The 18,300-nt window shown below is 39.3% G+C and overlaps 1 protein-coding gene across 2 annotated transcripts in view; it reads right to left on the reverse strand.

Annotated features, from left to right (window-relative positions):
- Positions 1 to 17,778: 17,778 nt before the first annotated feature.
- Positions 17,779 to 18,300, reverse strand: part of LOC121373307 (G patch domain-containing protein 4-like) — a 33,349-nt gene continuing 32,827 nt past the window's right edge. The window contains exon 9 of one of the 2 annotated variants that reach the window (XM_041499862.1): positions 17,779 to 18,172. In XM_041499862.1, the coding sequence (XP_041355796.1) occupies positions 17,859 to 18,172 (314 nt within the window). In that variant the 3' untranslated portion in view covers positions 17,779 to 17,858. The remainder of the gene's footprint in view (positions 18,173 to 18,300) is intronic. The other variant, XM_041499863.1, reaches the window with a different exon arrangement.

Here is an 18,300-nt window from a genome sequence, read left to right on the forward strand (position 1 = left end):
GTGCGGAGGGGGTACGACCGACTGACCTACTTGCTGGTCGGTAAGCGTCTAAAGGAAATTTTAGCAAGGTGGTGTCTCTTAAATGACAAAAATGCTTGCACCAGGTTAATAAATAGCCACTGACGATGTTTCTGTCATCAAAATACGTTAAACAAAGGCATATTACTGCGACGAAAGCTCAGTGACTTCAATTAATGGAACAGCCAGATCGGATGGTATTATGGGATGTTGCACTTAGTGAGAGGCTGGCTTTCGCATATGTAATGAGCCGGTTTCAGTGTTCGTTTGTCCGTTCTTTGAAAACAAATACCCGGTATATTATAAATAAACACCGTTTCAAAATCTGTAAAGTAACCAAATCAGACTCATTTCATTTCTGACACGTAAGCAGCACCATGACAGTAACAGTTTAGCCTAGCCTACAGTGAAACTCCACCTAATTACCACCCCGTTATTATGACCACCCTAAAATAAGGACCAATATTTTAAAGATCGCCATTTTAAAAGGAAGCTGTGTATCAGAATGAAACTGGTTCTTCAATTTCAAAAGTAGGAAGTCCAAAGATATTCAATTAGTTTGAATGCACTACGTGTGAAGGATATCAGATAACCCCCTCCCCACCCGTTTGAAAAAAAAATTAAAAATTAAAAATAAACAGAAAAAAGTGTTTTGCTACATTATGCGCAGAAATTTAGGGCCTATAAATACGTTTTGATGACATTGTTAGGCGTACGGGCTCATATTAGTGATTTTTGCACGAATTTATCAGGCCCGTAGCCAGGATTTTGAGGGGGGGGGGGGGGCATTTAGGCTTATGGTGAGGCACGAAGCACGAAGTGCCTCACACGAGGGTGTGAAGCGCCCGGGTTGCTTAGGGGGGTCCGGGGCATATTGAAAAAAGCCACCGGTAGGGGTCGACCCCCCCCCCCCCCCCCTCCGACCCCCCATTGGCTACGGGCCTGTTTATAGAAAATGCCCAAATCTGGATAACAACATTTATTCATATTAGCATTACTGTCAAACAGGAACAGGATTTAGCTTAGTCGACTGAGTGCTCGTATGAGGTGCTTGCGTCGCAGGATCGAACCACCTCGGTGGATCCATTCAACTGATTCGGGTTTTCTGCCAGAGGGTAAAATGGGTATGGTGCCATACCCAAATATGTTTGCAATTTTTTTTTTTTAAGTCAACGTTTTGGCTAAATTAATTACTCTTATCATTAATGTATGATTTTCTTAATCCTAACCCTAAACGTAACCCATTTTCTTTCTGAGGGAGAACCCCCCATACCCCTGTTGACTGTGGTTGCATTCAGTTCCATAGAGCCATACCCAAAAATTTCTTTCTGGCAGAAACACTGTGATTGGGTTTGGGTTTTTTCTCGTTCCAGCTAGTGCGCCACAACTGGTCAAAGGCCGTGATATGTGTTTTCCTGTCTGTGGAAAGGTTCATATAAAAGATCCCTTGCTGCATTAAGAAAAATGTTGTGGGTTTCCTGTGATGACTACTGAACTGAACTGAACTGAACTTTATTTACACTCTGGCCGTAATTCAACGGCATATGAGGTACATTGTAAGATGGTACATTCGTCATAATAATGTACATCAGATAAAACAAGTGTATATCTATGGGTTCATACTTGCATTTGAAGACGTACATTGCATATAAAAATAAAACTGCTAGCTTTCTGAGATCACTAGGGTTTTGTTTTTTTTACCGTCAAATAGCATTCTAAATTTATAAACATTTGGGCTAGACTGGCAACACATTATATAGGCCTAATGCAATTCGTCACCGTCACGTCACAGAAAGCATGTTCTATTTGTTACGAGTCAGAATGACTAAATGTTTGACATCCAATAGCCGATGATTAAACAAATCAATGTGCCCTAGCGGTGTCGTTAAACAAAACAAACTTCTTCTTCTTCTTCCAATAGCCGGTGATTAAGTAATCAATGTGCTCTAGTGGTTTTGTTAAACAAAACAAACTAACTTTTACTGTCAAACAGCAACATAGGGTTTCAAATGAATCATTACGCATTTCTACATGGATTACAACTAATATTGTGGTTAGAATTATTGAAATACATAGTGAAAAGTGTTCAGACCAGCTCATTTTGCCCAAATATCTCTATCGTTTTTACTCAAATTTGAGGATTTTCTCCGGCACTGGGGGGAAGGTGGGGGTTGGGGGGGTGGGGTGGGGTGGCAGTTGTCCCCATTTCTGCCATTCTTCTTGTACGCTAATGAATACAGGATTAGCCAAATCAAGCACGACGGAAGCAAGTAAACATTCGGGGGTGGACAGTGGCGGATCCAGAAAATCCATTTGGGGGGGGGGGGCAGTGACATGAGGTGGAATGCCAAGGGAACTTTGGGGGAGGTTTAGAGGGGGTCGTAAAAAAAAAAAAATGAAAATTAATATATAATAAAATTATAGCTATAGCAAATTTTAGGGGGTGGGGCGGGCCCCTGCCCCCATGATCCGCCTCTGGTGGATGTGACTAAAATGAGGGGTGTAAAGCGCCATGGCATCTAAGTTGTTCGGGGTCCTGCTTGTCCGTAAACTTTTGAAAACTAGATGTCTTGAAATGCAATCACCTGCATAAAATACAAATACAATAAAATATCACAAATGCAACACTTTGTAAATACAATAATACCCCCCCCCCCCCCCACCACCACCACCACCACCACCACCACCAGCCTGCGTAATATCACGTAGGCTCTATAATTATCTATGTATTACATAAAGTCGACACACAATACAGCGTAACGCGCATGACTCATTCCATCCACTGGTACTACCCAAACACCCAGACACTGCAACCAGTCCCGTATCCCCGTGAGATCAATCCCACGTCAGTCGATAGACGGGCGTACCAACTAGCTTGGAGCGGAACGTAGCCCGGTGGTAAAGCGCTCGCCTGACGCGCGGTCGGTCTAGAATCGATTCCCATCAGTGGACCCGTTGGGCTATTTCTCGTTTCAATCAGTGCAGCACGACTGTATATCAAAGGCCGTGGTATGTGCTAGTTTCTGTTGTTGCTGTTGTCGTTGTTTAACGACACCACTAGAGCACATTGATTTATTAAAAATCGGCTATTGGATGTCTAACATTTTGTAATTTTGACATATATTTCCAATTAGTAGCAAAGGATCCTTTGTATGCACCAGCAGCCCAGTGATAAAGCGCTCGCTCGATGCGCAGTCGTTCTGGAATCGATCCCCGTCCGTGGGCCCCATGCATCACGACTGGCATATCAAAGGCCGTGGTATGTACAACCCTGTCTGTGGGATGGTGCATATAAAAGATCCCTTGCTGCTAATCGAAAAGAGTAGTCCATTAAGTGACGATAGCGGGTTTCCTCTCTCAATATCTGTGTGGTCCTTGACCATATGTCTGACGCCATATAACCGTAAATAAAATTTGTTGAGTGCGTCGATAAATAAACCATTTATTTCTTTCCTTCTTTATATGCACCATCCCACAGACAGGACAGCACATACCACGGTCGTGGTGCACTGTCTGGAACGAGAAGTAGCTCAATGAGTCCATCGACGGGGATCGGCCCCAAACTGAGCGCTTTACCACTGGGCTACGTCCCACCCCGTGCTATTTTGTCTGTGGGATGGTGCAAATACAAGATCCCTTGCTACTAATGAAAACAAATGTAGCAGGTTTCCTCTCTAAGACTATATGTCAAAATTACCAGTTTATGTTTGACATTCAATAGACTATGATTACAAAATTAATGTGCTCTAGTGGTGTCGTTAAACAAAACAAACTTTAACTTTAATCAACAGGCTTTGGTGGTGTATTGGTTAAATCATCGGGCTTAATGCTGGTAGGTATTGGGTTCGCATCCAGGTGCCCGCTCCTACCCAGAGTTAGTTTTAATTCATTGAGGTGTATTTTATCAGTAACAGTAAATTGTAAAAAGACAAAAGTTTTAGTTTTTAATGGAAATAAGAAAGATAGTAAAAAACATTATTTTATCTTGGAAATAAGAAGCTTGATAATGAAGAAAGTTACAAATATCTTGGTATTAGATTCCACAAAACAAACAGATTTACTAAGACAAGAAACATGCTCAAAATGCTATGTAGGCCTACTTCTTTCTAAGACAAGGCAGATATTATAATATTTCTATACAGTGTCAGCTAAAGTTATTTGACTGCATGGTCTGGTCAGCTCAGGTCAGGTCAGATACGTGCACATTCAGAACAAGCTGTTGTAGCATACCCCTGTCATGGGCACGTGTGCCGGCTCCTCTGATCAGGACAAGATAGGGGTTGGGAGTGGGTGGGAGAGGGGACCGCCCTCACTGGCAGGTGCAAGAGAACACTGACAGCCCGATCGGGGTCGGTAGCAGACGTGGCGTATTTTTGGTGCTATCAAATTTTGAAAGTCCCGTAGGATTAAGCCAAAGAGAAAGATTGCGCAGTTTTAATGAAGGAATTGAGCGGGGTTTTTTAAAGGCATACTGTCACAGATTTAAGGACCCTATTTCTCTAAAAATGGATAATAAATAAAAATTACATTAATTGTTGGAAACCATATCTAGCTATCACATCACCTTAACTGAACCATGATGGAGTGAAATCCATGTCATCCCTCTCGGCAATTTTAGTTTTTGAATTATGGACCATTGCCATAATTCAATTTTTTTTTATTTACAAAATGTCATTAATAAATGGAGTATGGTGGTTATAAAGATGTTTAATAAAGTACATTTAGGGACAAATCAAATTATTTTTATTCAGGTAATACTTTGTTAGACCATTAAATAGGTCAGTGGTCTGTAACAATATGCCTTTAACGGTCCGCCGAAAAATAAAGTGGACTGCATGGTTTTACCAGTCCTTTTATATGGTAGCGAAATTTGGGGAAAAACTATATAATCAGTTTTTAAAGTTGTTATTACCTGTGAGGAAATCTACACCAGTGTACATGTTGTATGGAGAACTTGGACGTTATCCAGTTTATATCATTGTAAAATTAAGAATGATTGCTTTCTGGTATCGATTAATCACTGGGAAACAGTCCAAGTTATCACTACTAGTCTATAAATTGCTACTAAATGATGTGAACAATAATGTTTTTAATCACAAATGGATTATGTTTGTAAAATCAATTTTGATGATGTTGGTTGTACATATATATAGTCCTCGCAGTGCAATGGTATTACTAATTGTTCCTTGTTGAAAAGATCTATTTCCTCAAGGCTTACTGATCAATACTTACAATCATAGTATACTCATGTTAATAATTCATCCAAAGCTTCAAATTATAAATTATTAAAAATACTGTTGCATTTGAGACATATCTCACGCTGGTGCTCATTATTACGATTCAGATTAACAAATCATAATCTTCTTATAGAAACGGGCAGGTGGAAAAACGTACAACTACACAATCGAATATATGTCCATTATGTAAAAATTAAGACATCGATGAGCTTCATTTTATATTTACATGTATGTTTTTTTAAGAATGAAAGAAATCGCTATTTACCCGCTTTCTGTCAATCAAAACCAAATATATATACATTTTATAAATGATTCAAGTCTTACAAAAGCTGGTGTCCTTACAAAACGTTCTGTATTTTGTAACTTAGTTATGAATACTTTCAAATCCTCTGACTGGATTTCTTTGTGTTTTTTGTATTTATGTATCTTATTGTACTTTCACCATCATGTCACAATGTATTAACTGTATTATGTACAAATATCCTCATATGCCGTAGACCTACGGCCTGAGTGTAAATAAAGTTCAGTTTAGTTCAGTCACTATATATACCGACTTCTTTCTCACCAAATCACTGTCATGCACAGACACAATATCTGAGTTGTGTGCCAGGACAGCGTGCTTGAACCTTGATTGGATATAAGCACGAACATACACTGGAAGGAATTAGTGTGTTGGTTAAGCGATCATCGGCCTTAAGGCTGGGAGTTACTGGGTTCGCGCCCTGATACCGGCAAACTTTTTGATTAATTTTAATTCGATTTTCGTGCTTATATATACATGTATATATATATATATATATATATATATATATATATATATATATATATATATATATATATATATATATAAGCACGACAGTCTAATTAAAATTAATCAAAAAGTTTGCTCCAGACATGCTAGTTAAAAACACACTACATCAGGCCCGTAGCGGGGTGTGTTGGGTGTGGGTGGGGGGTAGCAGGGGGCCCGCCTCTCCCCCCCCCCCCCCCCCAATAATTTTGGCTTTTGTTTATTACCTTTACATCTCGACTGAATGTAAACGTTGTAGTGAGACTAACGGATCGAGATTAACGGCGAGATTTACAGTAACGGGCAAATAACCTTTGAATCATTCCCACGGACCCCCCAAATAACTGGCGACTTCGGCGCTCGTTCAATTACCCCCCCCCCACCCCCCACCCCGCAATAATGTCCACTATGCTACGCGCCTGTACCTTTATGTATAAACACATCAAACATTTGTATACTGTAACCAGTAATAATATTATCAAAGTCACAGCATATCGTCATTTGTTTGACATACCTTTGAAATGGACAAAAAGAAAGAAATGTTTTATTTAACGACGCACTCAACACATTTTATTTACGGTTATATGGCGTCAGACATATGGTTAAGGACCACACAGATTTTGAGAGGAAATCCGCTGTCGCCACTACATGAGCTACTCATTCCGATTAACAGGGATCTTTTGTTTGCGCTTCCCACAGGCAGGATAGCACAAATCATGGCCTTTGTTGAACCAGTTATGGATCAATGGTCGGTGCAAGTGGTTTACACCTACCCATTGAGCCTCGCAGAGCACTCACTCAGGATTAAAAATCCCATGCCTCGACTGGGATCCAAACCCAGTACCTACCAGCCTGTAGACCGATGACCTAACCACGACGCCACCGACGCCGGTCTTTTGAAATGGGTGTACATGCCGCACTTTTATATACTGAACAACAAAGTGAAACGTTTGTTGTGTTTAACGACAACACTAGAGCACATTGATTAATTAATCATCGGCTAGTGGATGTCAAACATTTGGTAATTCTGACCCGTAGTCATCAAAGGAAACCCGCTACATTTCTCCTAATGCAGCAAGGCATCTTTTATATGCACTTTCCAACAGACAGGTAAGCACATACCACGGTCTTTGACCAGTTGTGGTGCACTGGTTGGAACGAGAAAAACCCAATCAGTTGAATGGATCCACCGAGGTGGTTCAATCCTGCGAAACAAGCACCTCAACCGCCCCCCCCCCCCCCGCCCGCCCCCCCCCCCCATGAACAACAAAGGCAACGCGGATATTTGTGTGTGTATACAATCGAACCTGTCTATGGCGGCCAAACAGTGGTTGTAATAGAGAGGTGGCAGTCATATCCAGGTCTGAAAATTATAACTCAAAATTTAAGATTGTATCGTTGTGCCAGAGCTCTGTTAAAGTAAAACATACATGAGAAAATATCTCAGTAAGAAAAACAACACTCGCGCGCGCACACACACACAAACACACACACACGCGCTCGCAAACACACAAACACACACACACTCACATACACTCACACACACGCGCACACACAGAGTTTGTTTTGTTTAATGACACCACTAGAGCACATTAATAATCATCGGCTATTGGATGTCAAACATTTGATAAATTTGACATACAATATTAGAGGAAACACACACACACACACACACACACACACACAAACACACACACAACACACACACACAATCACCCACACACGCATACATACACACAACACACACTCACACGTACACGTACACACACACACACAAACATATACACACCCTCACAAACATATATTTTTAAAAACTGTATTAAATTTTATAAAATTATAAATACGTATTTATATATATATACATACATACATACATAGTGTGGATTGCCTTCCCCTCCCCAATATGGACCCCCCCCCCCCCCCATATAAAATCCTGGCTCCGCCAGTGATGCGTGTTTGTATTTGCGTGTGTGTATATATGTGTACGTATTTTTCAGTATAACTACCAGCTAACTAAAATGTACTAATCAAAATTATACCCATGTGATTTTCCCTGAAATAAAAACCTTAAAAATGTGTCAGTATTATCATGACCTGTTACGGTATTCAAACAACCGGTATAAAAAATTACCATGAATGACCTGTTATAGATAGAAATATGAGATCTATTTACATTGTTACTGCTAAACATATGTAATTTGAAACAGAATATAACACCCTGTTTTTTTTCCGAATTTGAACACTGGAAGGCTGGGTTGCCCCCACCCCGTCTCATATGCTTATGAGCGTATATATGTAGTGTTTTTGAACAAATTGTGTCCAAAATATTGTGTTTGTGTGTACGTGCGCGTGTGTGCGAGGTTGAGAAAGGGGGGGGGGGGGGGGGGGGGGTAAGAGGAGGGCGTTTGGAATTTGGTTAGATATTATACCTATTGTTGTTTTTGTTATTGTTAGGGGGCCTCAAAATGAATAATTTAAAATAATTTACTCTCTCTCTCTCTCTCTCTCTCTCTCTCTCTCTCTCTCTCTCTCTCTCTGTACGTATGTATGTATGTATGTGTGTGTGTGTGAGAGTGTGTGTATGTACACACACACACACTGCTAGTTGTAATGGGAAAGGGGGGGGGGGCAGGGGACGTGAGACACCAACAAAGTCCACCGTGATAGATAGACCTCATGAACCCATCGCACGTCAAGTAAGCGCGTTAACCGCTAAGCTGGAAAGACCACACCCAATTTGCTGGGAGTTGAAAGGCAAACACGGTCTGATCGATATTACTTGAAAATCTTACACACAGAGCTATCTAATTATTGACGTAAGTAGTTCAATAATTCCCCATCAACGTGACTGCTGCACGAGGAAACCTTGCCACACCCATTTCATCACTGACACACCGACAGTCAGGTAACACTAATTTACATCTGTTTCGTATACCGATGTACTTACGTTTCGTTTCTTAGAAAGAAAGAAATGTTTTATTTAACGACGCACTCAACACATTTTATTTACGGTTATATGGCGTCAGACATATGGTTAAGGACCACACAGATTTTGAGAGGAAACCCGCTGTCGCCACTACATGGGCTACTCTTCCGATTAGCAGCAAGGGATCTTTTATTTGCGTTTCCCCACAGATATGATAGCACAAACCATGGCCTTTGTTGAACCAGTTATGGATCACTGGTCGGTGCAAGTGGTTTACACCTACCCATTGAGCCTTGCGGAGCACTCACTCAGGGTTTGGAGTCGGTATCTGGATTAAAAATCCCATGCCTCGACTGGGATCCGAACCCAATACCTACCAGCCTGTAGACCGATGGCCTGCCTACGACGCCACCGAGGCCGGTCTCGTTTCTTAGACACCCAGTAGCCGAGGTGTATATATTTTTGTGCTGCGGTGTCGTGGAGCTCATTGATTTATTAATCGCCGCCAAATTTCATTTCATTTTCGTGAAAATATTATAGAAACTTAAGGGGCCGTCCATAATTTGCAACATTTTCACGAGCGTACAAACCGTACGCGGAGGAGGGGGAGGAGGTTAAGGGGCCAGCGTACGCTTTTTTTGAAAATGAAAAATGTCGATCAACATTTTTCATTTGGGGATGTACACTTTTTTTTGGGGGGGGGGGGGGGTCAAAAGTGTACGGTTTGTACGCTCGTGAAAATGTTGAAAATTATGGACGGCCCCTAAAGAAAATTCTCTTCTTAACCGTTTAAGGAGTTTTTTTACTATTAGCTACTCAGTTGCCCCACCCCCTCCCAAACAAAAAATCCTAGCTACGGCCCTGTTTATTGTACATACTTGTATTATTTAACTATAGCGTTTCTCCTAATTTCATAAGAAATGGGTTATGTTCTTTTATGTTTGTCTTATTTTGTAAATGTGTGGTGTACATAATGCAAGACGTTGATAAAGTATCCGTCTGTCTGTCTGTCGGTCTATAATAGAAGACGCTAATGCCATTCAACGTCGTAATTTAAGCAAAACTTAGTGTACGCTTTAACGGTAAAAAAAAAAATTTTTTGCCCGGGGTAGCATAACCTCCTCCCCCACCCTCCAACGCCATATAACCGTAAATAAAATGTGTTGAGTGCGTCGTTAAATAAAACATTTCCTTCCTTTCCCTCCCCATACCCACCCCCCTAACAATAAAGAAGCCATACTAGCCGATATGTTACACTACCTAAACATTATGGTTGCGGTGGTTTTAAAAAGCTCGTATGCTTTCAGTGAATATGATCAAACGCCTTGAATATAACAAATAAAACGGCTGTCGTCCTATCTCTCAAAAAAAGGGCCCAGTTATAAAGTGCTCGACTGATAAGCAGTCGGTCTATGATCGATCCCCGTTAGCGGGCCCATTTGGCTATTTCTTGTTCCAGCCAGTAAGTTAAGATTTATGTTTCAGTTACCTATTTAACGATGGAAATATCGATTTTTGTCGGTGAACAGAATGCATGAACATATGTCAGTGTTATAATATATACGTATATACTAATATACCTCAGTTGCGGAAAGTACAGCTTTGGTTTAAGCTTGTAGGACCGGCCTCGGTGGCGTCGCGGTTAGGCCATCGGTCTACAGGCTGGTAGGTACTGGGTTCGAATCCCAGTCGAGGCATGGGATTTTTAATCCAGATACCGACTCCAAACCCGGAGTGAGTGCTCCGTAAGGCTCAATGGGTTTGTGCTGTGGGAAGCGCAAATACAAGATCCCTTGCTGCCTGTCGTAAAAGAGTAGCCTATGTGGCGACAGCAGGTTTCCTCTAAAAACAGTGTCACAATGACCATATGTTTGACGTCCAATAGCCGATGATAAGATAAAAAAAAACCCAATGTGCTCTAGTGGCGTCGTTAAATAAAACAAACTTTAAGCTTGTAGGAATAAACTGGTCCAAGATAAATGTACTCGAGTAGTGTAGGTTACGAATATTGATGTTTGATAATATGTTCTTGCACAGCCAGGTAGAAATTACATTATCAACGAACTTCCAAAACGTTCACTATGGGTGGTACTAGACCAAATAACATCCGGCTGGGTCAAAGTTCGAGGTTTTACATATTTTTAAAAACGCACGTGCATCTGAGAAGTAGCGGTTTATTGATTCGAGTTCTAGTCTATTTTTAAGGATATTTCCCGTTTTAACGTCACACTCTTCTTTCACTGTATTATAACTTTATCTACATGAGATATACGTTTGTAAATTAACATTATCAACGAACTTCCAAAATGTTCACTACAGGTAGTACTAAACCAAATGACATCCGGCTGGGTCAAAGTTCGAGGTGCTTTGAACATTTGATAGAGCAGTTAATACCACAAGTCCTGTCATTGGTGATAAATGTGTTTATTGTAAAAACTAAATTAGTTTCATCAGGCAAAAAAAATTTATGCAATTTTATTTCATCTAGTAGCATTGTGCTTGAAACGTGCGGAGTCCTACCAAAAATAGCATGACATTTCTTTTGTGCAGAACTGGGGTAGTCATAGACGCTACCCGTAATCTTTGAAATGAGCAGCTTAACCCCCAATTTTTTTGGGATTTATTTTAAAGGGACAAACCCTGGTTTTTAAATACTACAGCATATTTTTCACTATTAGTGCCGTTTATGATCACTGAAATCAAACATTACTTATATTTTGTTTAGATTATCCATTTCTGTAGAACCGAAGTGTTTCTGGTTGCCCTGGTGTTTCTTTATAAAAAAAAATAAAAAAAAAAAAAAAAAAAAAAAAAAAAAAAAAAAAAAAATGCACGTGCGTCTGAGAAGTATCGGTTTAGTATCGGTTCGTCTATTTTTAAGGATATTTCCCGTTTTAACGTAACAGACTTTTTTTTTTCACTCTATTGTAACTTTATCCAAATGAGATGCAGGTTTGTAAATTTTAATTTTTTATTTACTTTTTTTTTTATCACACTTCCCCCTTTCTTTTCTCTCCTTTGAATTCCATCTCATTTCTTCCCGATCTGGCAACTCCTCTTATCTTTCAACTTCTTTCGCTGTCCACCTCCACATACCAGTCCTTGTTTCTCCAAACGTTTGTCTCTTGTGGCTATCTGTGCCACACACCTGCCATTCCCCACCAGCTTTTAGCTGTGGGCTTAGTCTGACCACTACGGGGATCCGAACCCAGTACCTACCAGCCTTTTGACCGATGGCCTAACCACGACGCCGGATATTTTCTTGAATGCCGACTATATATGATCCTATCCATTCTTAAAGCTGGCTCAATACCCACGCGGGGACGGGACCGTAGCTCAGTGGTAAAGCGTTCACTTGATGCGCGGTCAGTTTGGGATCGATCCCCGTCAGTGGGCCCATTGGGCTATTTCTCGCTGCAGCCAGCGCACCACGACTGGTACATCAAAGGCCGTGGTATGTGCTATCCTGTCTGTGGGATGGTGCATATAAAAGATCCCTTGCTGCTAATCAAAAAAGAACCCATGAAGTGGCAACAGCAGGGTTTCCTCTTTCAATATCTGTGTGGTCTTTAACCATATGTCACACGCCATATAACCGTAAATAAAACGTGTCGAGTACATCGTTAAATAAAATATTTCCTTCCTTCATAACCATTACTTAAAGAAACACGTCGTGTTGTGCTTTTTAAAAAATATCAAAAATACAATTCACGGTATTTGAAACGAAAGGATGACCGGAAACACTTACGATGTACGGAAATGGTTAATGTAAACAATAAAATCTCAATAATTTCAATTTTTTATTTAAAAAAAAAAAAAAAAAAAGAGAAACAAAAAAAGAAAGAAAGAAAGAAGAAGAAAAGAAAGAAAGAAAGAAGGCAGACAGACTCAACAACAAAACATCTGCAGGGTCTGTATTTTTAATACAACATTTTGTGTGTTATATTTGTTATATCTGTGAAAATATCCTTCACAGGTGAATTTGAAATAAGAATGGCAACTTTGAGCTGTCCCAGTTTATTTTACAAAATGCTCAGTCGTAAACATGTTACAACTTACAATGACTTCAAACTGGGAACATTCCCTTTAAAAGATGTTGGTTACTAAACAGTCTACATATAGTAGAAATTTGTTTGAGGCCCGTCTTGGTGAACCTACATTAAACATAATTAATTTTCCTTTTCATTTCATAACATCTTCGTTTCGTGAACATAAATGCTCAGTCTGTTAAGTCATTTTGGATTTACTTCAAACTAGATGTAAACGTTTTGCACCAGTCGATATTCAATCATCACTATTGGTAGCATTATATTATCATTCAGAATCATTATGTTTGAATAATAATAATAATAATAAAAGAAGAAAAAAAGACAACAAACTTTCTGATTGTTTACTTCTTAAATAAATAAGAATAAACGTTTCTCTATTCTCACTGCATTATGTTCTACAGAGGAACCAAACAGGACCTTAAAAGCATATTTAATTGGAGAAAATCCATACATCATCAATTTAAAACATCCAATTTCATTGGTCTATTTTATTTCATTCGTTTACAGTATGGATATGAACCTTATCTCAACTGTTAAAATTGATATACAATACAATCTAATTAAAATTAGCTCCACTATTACAAGTGGATCTAACACCAGCCAGTTGGAGCTCATGTCCACCAACATCTTCATAAATCAAGGCTAATATTCGTTCCTCGTATTCAGCCTTGATACATGTCGTCAAGAAATCGTGCCACAAAATGCTTAAATTTCATTGGATGCGATGAGATCTGATTGCAACGAATCGCAACGCTCCTTATAGATTCCCTTGTTATTGTAAACAAAGATGGCAGCGTCAGCGTCCGGCGGTTAATTTTTATATTGCTTTCAAGATTGTCACATGTTACCGATGCTGTGATTGGTCAGCGATGTCATAGTGTAAGGGACACAATCGGTGTTACAAATTTTCTTCCAATAGTGGGCGCTAGTAGTGGATATCAGTAATCTTGACTACGTGTATCAAGGCTGAATACGAGGAAAGAATATTAGTCTTGATGTATGAAGATGGTCCACCAATCAAAACCTTACTTGCAGAATCCTGCCAGTGATTTAAAAATAATTTGAAAACATTCCGAATTATCCTGAGGGTATACGACATGTTTCGTGTGAACAACGAATGCCTTAAAACATGTTTTATTTTTGTAAAATAAATAATTTGTAATGTAAAACTGAAGACCGATTTAGTTGGGTTTATTTTTATAAATAAATAAATAATTTTTAATGTAAAATTGAAGACTGATAACCCACCCCGTACGTATTGGTATGATTCGCTGTACTGCGGCCACTAAAATAGACTCGCCCGATATTTTTAGAATTTGTATGTTCCCAAATAACGTTATAAAAGGCGAAGTGTGATTGGTCAATATTTAAATTATTATTAGAACCTAGACATTGCACGTATTTTTAAAGTTTGAATACCCCAAAAGCAATCTAATTAAATTATTATTTACAGACGAAATGTTACCTGGACATTGCGGACTACGCTGTGTTGTTAGTTTTAAATCACTGGCAGGATTCTGCAAGTAAGGTTTTGATTGGTGGACATGAGCTCCAACTGGCTGGTGTTAGATCCACATGTAATAGTGGAGCTAATTTTAATTAGATTGTATTGTATATCAATACAGCAAAAAGTTAAACTTTGTTCTGTTAAACATGACACTACTAGAGCACATGGATGTAAAACATTTGGTAATTTTCACAGTCTTAGAGAGGAAACCCGCTACATCTCTGAAGTAGTAGCAAGGGATCTTTTATATGCACCATCCCCTCAGACAGGACAGCACATGCCACGGCCTTTGATATACCAGTCGTGGTGCACCGGCTGGAATGAGGAAATAGCCTACTGGGCCCACTGATGGAGATGGATCCAAATTTGACCTTGCATCAGGCAAGAGGTTTACAGTGACCTTGCATCAGGCAAGAGGTTTACAGTGACCTTGCATCAGGGAAGAGGTTTACAGTGAAGGTCTCAAAAGAGACACCCCCCCCCCCCACCCCCCACCCCCAAAGAAAAACAAATATATATAGAACTTTGTTGGCCAGAGGTAAGTTAAACAATATAAATTAAGGGCCAAGGGGCAATTTCACAAAACATCGTAAGTTTACGTCTGTGACTAAGAGTTATACCGGGCATACATTAACGTGTTTGAAACCTATTTCATGAAGAAAATTACATCAAGGAAAATTGAGCATTTTAAGGACAAAATTAAATGAAATATGTGTATTTCTAACTATATTTGCTGTACTATAATAGTAATAAGAATTGTCGTTTGGTCGTAGATTTACGTTTATGCGTAAAATTAGGCTTACGATGTTTTGTGAAATTGGGCCCAGAGTGTTATAATATGTTATTACATTTTGATCAATGATGCTTTTTAAATACAGTAAAATTGTGACCAGTGATGTATGCAAAAATCATGCACACAGTGTTTTCATACCCTGATAACATTTTTACCGAAATACACATTTCAGCTATTCTTGGATGATAATAGGTTTACCACTGGGCTACATCCTGACCCACAATACAGTAAAGGTCTCAAATTGTTCCACTGGCTTTCCGTCCTTCCATGCAGGCATTCATCCATTCACAGGCCCACTCTGTTATTCATTAATTCATATGTCCATCCTTCCATACATACATACATACATACATACATTTATGCATCCATCCATTACCCAGTGGTAAAACGTTCGCTTGATGCGCGGTCGGTCTGGAATCGATGCCCGTCGGTGGGTCCATTGGGCTATTTCTCGTTCCAGCCAGTGCACCACGACTGGCATATCAAAGGCCGTGGTATGTACTATCCTGTCTGTGAGATGGCACATATAAAAGATCCCTTGCTGCTAATCAGAAAGAGTAGTCCATGTAGTGGCGACAGCGGGTTTCCTCTCTCAATATTTTCCTATGTGGTCCTTAACCATATGTCCAACGCCATATAACCGTAAATAAAATGTGTTGAGTGCGTCGTTAAATAAAACATTTCCTTCCTTCCTTCCTCTGGTCCTGATGGCAGAACCCTATTTATGTCTTCTTAACTTTTATGCTTATATATTCAAATTAGGTTCAAGCACAATGTCCTGGGCACACCTCTATTATTTGGACGGTCTATCCAGGAGAGTGGGCTAATGGTTAGAACCTCTAGTTTAATGGTTTGATCACTATATACTACCAATGCGAATTTAGGCATCAGACTAAAGGGCATGGCCTTCTAACCATTCCCCTCGACATTTTTGGTAAAGTAATTAAAGGGACATTCCTGAGTTTGCTGCATTGTAAAATGATTCCAACTAATAAAATATTTCTACGATTAAACTTACATATTAAATATTATATTTTCTTGTTTAGAATATCAGTGTCTGTATATTCAATGTGTTTCTGGTCATCTTAATATTTGTAAGAAACCCAAACTGGAATTTGTCTTCAAATAATTTCGTATGAAAAAGTAATATTTGAGGAAATAAAATGAAATTTAACCTGGTACAAATATTAGAACGATCAGAAACACGTTTAATATACAGCCACTAATATTTGATGCACAAAAATATATTTGATATGTAATTACAATCGTTAAGAAGTCTCTGTTAATCAAGAACATCTTAAAACTTGCAGCAAACTCTGGAATGTTCCTTTAATGTTGCCTTTGTATAAGGTGATTGTTCACGTTTATCAACACCATCCATCTACATTACATTAATAATACCCCCCCAAAAAAACAACAACAACAACAACAACTAAAAAACACCCAAACACACACAAAAGAAACAAATATATATAGAACTTTGTTGGCCAGAGGTAAGTTAAACAATATAAATTAAGGGCCAGGGGGCAATTTCACAAAACATCGTAAGTTTACGTCTGTGACTAAGAGTTATACCGGGCATACATTAACATGTGTTTGAAACCTATTTCATGAAGAAAATTACATCATTAAGGAAAATTGAGCATTTTAAGGACAAAATTAAATGAAATATGTGTATTTCTAACTATATTTGCTGTACTATAATAGTAATAAGAATTGTCGTTTGGTCGTACATTTACGTTTATGCACAAAATTAGGCTTACGATGTTTTGTGAAATTGAGCCCAGAGTGTTATAATATGTCATTACATTTTGATCAATGATGCTTTTTAAATACAGTAAAACTGTGACCAGTGATGTATGCAAAAATCATGCACACAGTGTTTTCATACCCTGATAACATTTTTTACCGCAATACACATTTCAGCTATTATTCTTTTATTTTGAAAAAAAAAATATATATTCGTGAGGGAATGGATGAGAATGGATGATGCCTAGCTGTGGGTCAGTAGATAATTTTAGATTAATAAATAAATTATCTATTTAACTTCAAAAATTGCGACTACCCAGATGGTCATTCTGACACTGTTTTTTTTTTAGAGGAAACCCGCTGTCAACACATAGGCTACTCTTTTACGACAGGCAGCAAGGGATCTTTTATTTGCGCTTCCCACAGGCAGGATAGCACAAACCATGGCCTTTGTTGAACCAGTTATGGATCACTGGTTGGTGCAAGTGGTTTACATCTACCCACTGAGCCTCGCGGAACACTCACTCAGGGTTTGGAGTCGGTATTTGGATTAAAAATCCCATGCCTCGACTGGTATCTGAACCCAGTACCTACCAGCCTGTAGACCGATGGCCTAACCACGACGCCACCGAGGCCGGTCAAAAAAAAAAAAATTCAAAAAATAATAATCAATGATTACATAAAATTATTTAGCCAAATTAAAATCAAATTCGTCAATATATTTTTTTTTAATTCACAGTTGGCGAATTTGGCGAGTGCCAGGGCTAGCCCTGTATTCACCATCACAAATCACGTATGCACTGTGTTCATGTATTTCTGAAAACGCACGACGACAATCTCTAGGAATTTCAGGAACACGGTAGTGGGACACGCTAACCCGGCAATCTTGAGCTGATCGAGTAAACACGAACTGAGGAAACAGTCGCCATCGTAGATGTCGAGAAGTCGGGCGGCCTTGAGGTTCAGACTGGTGATGGAGTGAAGGTTTTTAACGGTCGGAAACGCCGAGTCTTTCCCCTCCACGGCCTCCGCTAGGAGAGGACGAAGCTGATGGTTCTCCTGAAGGCCCGAGACAAACGTCTTTACGTGCTGGTGATACAGATCTGAAGAGAGAGAAAGAGAAAATAATAGTAAGTTTTAAGGACTTTTAATGTGAAAAAAGTAGAAGAAAGAATAATTTTGACAGTACAGTCAGACCTCGTTACTATGACCACAAATTGTCGGGAACGAA

The sequence above is a fragment of the Gigantopelta aegis genome, chromosome 5, assembly GCF_016097555.1.
Source record: "Gigantopelta aegis isolate Gae_Host chromosome 5, Gae_host_genome, whole genome shotgun sequence".
Lineage (NCBI taxonomy): Eukaryota > Metazoa > Mollusca > Gastropoda > Neomphalida > Peltospiridae > Gigantopelta > Gigantopelta aegis.